General features: G+C 36.0%; 1 protein-coding gene across 1 annotated transcript in view; it reads right to left on the bottom strand.

Annotated features, from left to right (window-relative positions):
* Positions 1 to 596: 596 nt before the first annotated feature.
* Positions 597 to 7,480, bottom strand: part of ANGPT1 (angiopoietin 1) — a 149,761-nt gene continuing 142,877 nt past the window's right edge. Inside the window, exon 9 of the mRNA XM_088536346.1 lies at positions 597 to 2,086. Coding sequence (XP_088392472.1) covers positions 1,926 to 2,086 — 161 coding nt within the window. The 3' untranslated portion in view covers positions 597 to 1,925. The remainder of the gene's footprint in view (positions 2,087 to 7,480) is intronic.

Below are 7,480 nucleotides of genomic sequence, written 5' to 3'. Positions count from 1 at the left end.
TATAAATATATACAAATACATAAAAACAAAGATCTTTCCACTTAAAAACAAACAAACACCAAGTTGTAACAAAAACAGAGAACCCTGTGCTGCTTTGTGATCTTTATGAAGGGATATTTAAAAAAGATACAAGCTTTTTTAATAGAAATAAACTGGTAAAGAAAAAAAAAACACAGTTATTCTAACACCATATTTCTTTAAAATAGAATGAGATCCTTGTTATATTAAGAGCAGATTAATGAATGAAACAAAGCAACAAACAGACAAGCAAGAACACCACATTCAGCTTTTGTGTGTGATCTTGGTCCCATTTTCATCAATGAGAATGTTACTTTGGATTTCAGGGGGAACAGGGTCAAGCTTTTCCTTTTTTTCTGAAGCAGAAGCTGAGTGAGTGCAAGCTGCTTTCCCAAAGGGACTTTGCTCATATGATTAAACCATAAAAGACTGTAAATGGAAAGAGTTATCCCTGCAACTTCATTGGCCACCCAGCTATTTTGTTTCTTGCTATTAAAAGCATCTTATCTTTTCTAATAACAATTGAATTGTGCATCTTGTCTCACACACATGCAGCATTTTTAATATAACAGTTACTTGTTATGACAGTAGAAACTTGTAAGCACTCTTCTAGACTTCATTTAATATTTATATCCTTTTGAGATTTTGCATTTATTTGTATTCATTAGGGTCAGGGCTGCGTGTACAAATTAAATGATCATTAAAAGAGATATAAACATGCTATTTACAGTTCATAAACCTTTATTTTCTATACAGTTGTACTGTGTTTTTATAGTTGTAGCCTAAGTGCTGTGTAGAACTGGCATGCATCTGATATTCACAAAATTGAAATAATATAGTGAAGAAATGAATATTTAATAAAAAAGTACAATAATTAATGATAAATTGCACACATGCAAAAGTATTGAAAAATGAATCCATCAACTTAAAATATGCAGTTATGCCATCTCTGTATATCCTAACAGTTTGCTTTCCTGGAAAGGAAAACTGATGAACTGATGTACTTTTGATGGAAATATTCCATGCAAAATCATATATTTTCTTTAGGATAACATTTCACATTCTTCAAACCTTCCATTAATTTTCTTTATATGACATTCAGACTGCCTTTAATGAAACAAGGAGGGGAAAAAACCCAAAACACAGCTACTTTTGTTATCACACTATAAATCCTAGCTCAGGGATTATGCCAATTATCTAATTTACCTATACAGAGCAACAACTGAAGAATTTCAGTTTATTAACCCTATATTTCTTCATACATTCCTTTTTTTTTTTTTTTAATGAGAAACATGTCTTTAAAGGATTTCATGAAAAATAAGATTAGCACAGATTACTTGATTCTGGTATTAAAATAAATCCATCCACTCATTTAAATGCAGGTAATTTAAGGAACACAGTGTCTGGAGTGGCCACCTTCAGCATTTAAGATTTAAGTTGAGCTTTAACATAAGTATTTCTGTAATCCTGCTTTGTGGGTATATTCCATTTCACTGTTGGAAAACTTTCTCCCAGATAGACGGTGGTTGATGTGCTTCTCTTCTTCAAATTCTGCTGCTGCTGAGTGATCTTCTGGTATGTTTTTGCATCTTTTACACGAGAAGAAAAGACATCCACTGATAAGCACTAGATTCAGTCAGAATAACTAGTTCACCAAGTCCTCCAGATGTTCTTCTCTGGAAAATCATTGTAGCAACCTTCCTCCAAACCAACATTCCCCTTCCACCAAGATGCAGGGGGACTAGTGGGAAGCTTTTGCAGGCTATGAAGTGACAATGAAGCAACTTTGCATCTGTTTGACTTGTTGCTTTCGAGGAGCCCTTCAGCTTTTACCTTCAGAATGTCATAGAAGTTCTGCAGAGGACAGTTGCCTTGTGCTTCGTTCTTGTAGCCGCTGCTGGATGCTTTTAAAAGTCTAAGGGCCGAATCATCATGGTTGTGGACCGCAAGGAGTAGCTGGGCCCTTTGAAGTAGTGCCACTTGATGCCATTGAGCTTCCCATGGTTCTGCCCGGCCGTGTAGAATATCCCGTTCAGGTTGGAGGGACCACAGGCGTCAAACCACCAACCTGTAGCAATTCAGAGCCATCAGTTAGGTTTGTTTTCCTATTTTCCTTTTTTGCCCTTCTGTGCCATTCTGTGGTTAGCTGTGCTGGAGAATAGGCAGATATATTTCCAGATTTGGGAAAAAGATCTAACTCCTGCTGTTTGTATACACAATATGTGAAGCAAAGGAAAGGAACAAGACAAATATACTACTTTGCATCTTTAGATTATACTTTACAGTTCACTCATGTCATGTAAACATATCTTTAAAAAGTTATCATTCATAATGCATTTGTATAATTTCATTTGTTTGGTTCTTTAAAGTATGATTTTAAATTATTTGTGGCATTTTTGTTTCTGTTTCTTTAACTATGGTTGTTCAATTGCCCAGATTGTTTTTGCTCTCAGATTAGGTGTTCTTAGTGAGCACAGGTTATGAATATGGTTCTGCTGAGCTAGTAATTATAGCTGTGTTGAGCTGTCATAGTAATTACAGTATCAGATTAGAATAGTATTCAGAATACCATGCACAGAAATAGTCTCCATATTTAAGACTTCCACTAAATTATGAACAGGATTCAGCAAATGGAGTGGAGAAGTGAATACAAGGACAACTCTGACAGATAGTTAAGATATCTGTGTGCATAGCTGGTTTAGAGAGGTGCCTCTGTGTGTATGTGTTTATACGACAGTTTTGACAGCTTCATTCAAAGACCAGAGGATATATTAATTGTGTGCACAGTTTAGCCCAAGACATTAGTATTCAGCCCTTAAACTTACTATCATTTTCAACATGAAAACCTGTGTTGAACCTTGAACCTCCTAGGTCTTAAAATGTGCCAAGCATCTCAAATTCATCTGAGATTTCTTCACTTGTCTGCCAAGCCTATGTGCAAGTTCTCACCTGCCACTTAGAGAACTGGCAAATGCCCACCCAAGGTTTAAAAACACTGTAGGCAAATTATTTACATGTCAAAAGGCAGCAGAAAAATGCTAGTAATGCTACTATTATGGGCTACAAAATGCAAATTTAATTAAAAAAAAAAAAAGAAAAAGCACATTAAATTTTTTACTGACTGCTACTGAAGGTAAGCTTAAAAGGTGGGTGACTGTCTTTTCTACCCCCTCATCTTGTCCGTTCTTTTCCAGCAAGCAGCAGCTATCTATTCATCAATGCCTTGACCGCAGATACAGCCTCATATACACCTCTATTAGAAAGACAGAACAAGAAATTTCTTGCCCAGCTGTCTACGTGTCTAGTTCATTGCTCCTCCAGCTGCATTATAAAAGTATTCTGAGAAATGGGATGACATAGATTAAGAAAAGGGTGGGGTGGTTTTTTTGCTTTTTTGAGGGCCAACCAGCTATTTGGTTTACAGCATTGCTCAGTGAACAGTTGTGTTGGCATAACTGAAGGATCAGTAAACTGAGAAGTTAATAAAAAGAGAAGTGCAACAGCTCAGGACCTTTTAGATCTGAATTTTCTTACAAAGAAAATCCATGCAGAGCCACATCCCAACTTTTGTGAGCGCTCTGTTACTATAGCACTGGAAATACACCAGAAATATTTATAAAATACTCGTGGATATTACCAACAATGACAGAGTTTTTGTTACGACTTGTATGACCGAATGAAGAAAATTCAGACTTGTTACAAGCACAGTTATAGTCACAAACTGAATGTAAAAACGTCATCTTTTATAATTTAGATTTCTTCAGTGAAGATATATATATATCTACATTCTCTTTTTAACCAATAAACAAAATGAAGCAGGTAATGAAAAAAAAATATGTGATTTCTCAGATCTATTTTGGATAATTGCTTTAGGATCACTTAAATCAATAAATTCCCTTGATTACATCCCCAAGAACTTCAATAATAAAAGGACAATTAAGAGGCTATGATGTAGATTCTGTGTATGTTCAGCAATTCCCATTCAAATTACTTGGGTTAATCAGAATGGCAGAGGCTTGAGCTCTATTATTTGGGTCACTTTTGGAGTATAATTACACTCTCAGGCCTCCTGAAATCATGAAGCTAAAGGGAAAAAAAAAAAGGCTTGAAACATTTTCATAAGGTGAATTTTATATTGTCATGAGAGCTGCAGTTTTAAGGAGAACTCCAAGAAATTCGGCAACACTGGGATTACAGAACATAAGCTCACAAAGATAAACTAGGTGACATGCTGACTCCACTGAAGCTAGTGGGAGTATTGTGGTATATCTTGAGGGGAATAAAACTTTACTGTCCAAGAGCAAACTTACAGGACAGCTACGTAACCCAGCAGAAAAGTGCTCAGTTCAGACTGAGGAAGGTAGAATGAATCCTCAGATTGAAAAATGCTAGTATTTCCCAGTGCCAAAAAATGCATGAGCCCCAGTGGCTAGAGGTGCTATTTGTCAGCAAGATTTCTGCAGGTTTTTTCCCTTGTAAGAGATACAAGCTTTGTGAGCCTTTAGTGCAGGTCTTGTGAATCTTTCTGTGTAATATTGTTGTAATGAGCATGTCTCAATGTTCTCCTAACTGCAGGGAAATAAAGTTACAAAGATCAGATGGTGGCTTTTATTTTTTCTCATTTAAATCGCACTTTCTTTAAAAGATTTTATATTGCATTTCACAGCATGATACCACACTGTGAGGTCTTTTCAAGCACCACCACGTATAGCAAACCTACAGCAAGTGGCTGCTGGACTCTGTAGGCTTCAATGGGCTGAAATGCAGAGGTTTAACTTTCAGCGTGCTTCCCAAACTGACCTGTAGAAACGGGATTAAACTGTGGAGGATTCTCTTCCTCGGCATGCACTGCCTTGTTGAACCCTCCAATTTCATTCAATGCAGTGGTCAGCTTTATATATAGCTATAATGAATCCATACTGTGAGGGTATTTTAAGCTTCTTGATCTGCCTTTGACAGTGATTTGCAGGCAGAACCGCTGCTTATTCTGTCCTTTGTATTCAGACCAGTATAATTTATGGTTTTTGTCTTGTAAACTAATTTCTTAGATTTTGGATAATACTTAGTGGGCTTTTTTCAGAAGTAACACTTCATAATGAAATCTTGAGGGAAGGATTTATGCCAGACAAATTCTGGCAAAATCCTATTTTGATACAATTGACCTCTCTTTGATTACAATGTTATACCTAAGGGGGTAATAACCAAAGAAAGAGAAAGCTGTACAGCTGATGTTTTACTGTAACCAGAGTATAATCTTGTAGAAACTTAAGACAAAGTTAAACAGAGAAAATCTAATTCTCGTTTTTCAAAGCTGGAACAGAGATGCAGCTGGGTTCTGTTTATGGCGTCGAGATGAAGACATGGCAAGCTGTGCTAGTCACCATTTCATCTTAAAGCAACAGCAATAGATGTGTTATGGGCTTTAGGGGGAGAATGTTTTCAGCAGTGCTCTATAAAATCTATGTTAAAAGTGAAATAAGCAAAAAAAAAATTGCAACAATCTTTTTTTTTTATTTTAATCTTTTATGAGGAACTACTCAAACTTCTCATCAAAGATTCCTTCTTTTAAAACATTTCATTGAGCATTTTTAATATACTATATATAATCCTGTTAGCAAGAATGGATTATTTTTTAAAGATGTTTTCCACTATTACATTATAATGTTAGGTTTGCTTTCCCTCTTTCTCACCCTTTTTAATGTGATTTTTTTTTCTCCATTCTCTCTTCAATCCCCTAAAAGATGTTCACTGCTCCAAAGGGTCTCAGATTGTCACAAGACTGCCCGATGCACTCTCAACACCAAAGAAAATATCTCTAAATGGATGCAACGGAAGTGTTTCTCCACAAACAGTATTTTTAAGACTCCTGGTATGTTTGGGGAACAGTGGCTTTCTGGGTAGGTGTGAGAAGATGGGAAAACATAGGATCAAGGTCTCCTGCAACAGAGAATACCTGCAGTAGAGGCCAGTACCAGAAACACCAGGGCTGGAGGACAGTCTTGACCAGAAGAAGGGCTCCCAATACCTAAAGGTTGACTTATTCCCTAAATCTCATGGGATTTTTAACTCTGGAAGAATCTTGCCTTTTTTCCACCTCTTTTTCTTTTCTTTTTTTTTTTTTCCTTCTTTTTTTACTGCAAGGTAATGGCTTTCCTACATAAGCATCTTTTTTTCTTCCTTTCCCCTAAAAAAACCCCCAGCCTCTTTCAGCCTGAGTCACAAATTTGGCAATGATTTCAGTGGGATCTTTGAATCATGAAGAATAGACATTAAGAGAAATAACAACAGAAGCAAGTTTCAAAGGGGGTTAGAGAGGCAATAAAGAGGAGACTTTCATGGGAAGGCTAAGAGTTTTATTCATAAACACAGGTCTTTAAGTTCTGTGATCATCAAGTTAGTTGCTCATTTGAACTGAGAGCCCTGACATCTTTTGAGGTTAGCCCACCTCTAATAATTTGTTTGTATACTGCAAGCAGTGCTACCATTTCTGTTTGCAATAAAAATCCTTTGGTCGTAAAACATTCTGTCCAAACAAAAAATAATTTAGATAATGCATTGCTAAGTTGTTTGAAAGTTTCAGTTATACAAATAAACACGAATCCTCACTGTAGACAGCTGGTCTTCTGAAGTCATGAAAACGCACTCAAGCTTTGTGGACTCCTATGTGTTTTACTCTTTAGTTACCATTGCTATTGCCCCTAAAAAGCTATTAAATTTGATGTCAGCTCTTTTCATTAAGTAAACGCGTTTTGAATACTTCAATTAGCTTCAGTCATCTATGATCACATAGTTCATCTCCACAGAACTGCCTTTTCTATGTCTTTCACTGAATATGAATGTGTAGTGAGATCATTTCTACCGCCTTGCAAAAAAAAAAAAAATAGACCACAACAAATAAGTAATGATATTATAAGAAAATATCTTTTATAACAGCTTTATAGAGTCAGAAGTATATAATTTTATATGATAGACACTTCATTGTCAAAAACAACAACACTGAAAAGGCTTTTGTATGCCAAAGCTAACAACCTTCCATTTTCTATTTGTTATATAAATTCAGTTCTAGTACATGTGTATAGTCACGTATTTAAATGTTGAGTCTCATTTCAAACTATGAGTAATTTTTTATTGTTATTAACCTAGTGCATTGTCAGTTTAGAGTGTATTGAGGGTTTACCTCACCTGGATTTGATGAGAGGCTCTTATTTGCCTTTGGCAAACCAAGGGAATAGCTATCTAAACTACACGCAGTTGGTGACAGACCCTTTCTTTACACATATGTCTCTTTTCTGTATCCTGAGTTCTCTGATAGCCTCCAGATACAAAAAGATCAATATGATCTGCTCACTAGGATCCAATGCATGTTCAAGCAGTAGACACGTTCAGCTTTACGAAATAAATAGATCCTACACAAAGCCAGTATCTATTTCTAGCCCTCTGGGTTTGTTCATAAGTTCAATGT

This window comes from Tinamus guttatus, unplaced genomic scaffold (assembly GCF_059628265.1).
Source record: "Tinamus guttatus ecotype Peru unplaced genomic scaffold, ASM5962826v1 Tinamus_guttatus_pri_ptg000659l, whole genome shotgun sequence".
NCBI lineage: Eukaryota > Metazoa > Chordata > Aves > Tinamiformes > Tinamidae > Tinamus > Tinamus guttatus.
Note: the sequence above shows the minus strand (reverse complement) of the source record. Positions and strands in the feature narration are given on the sequence as shown.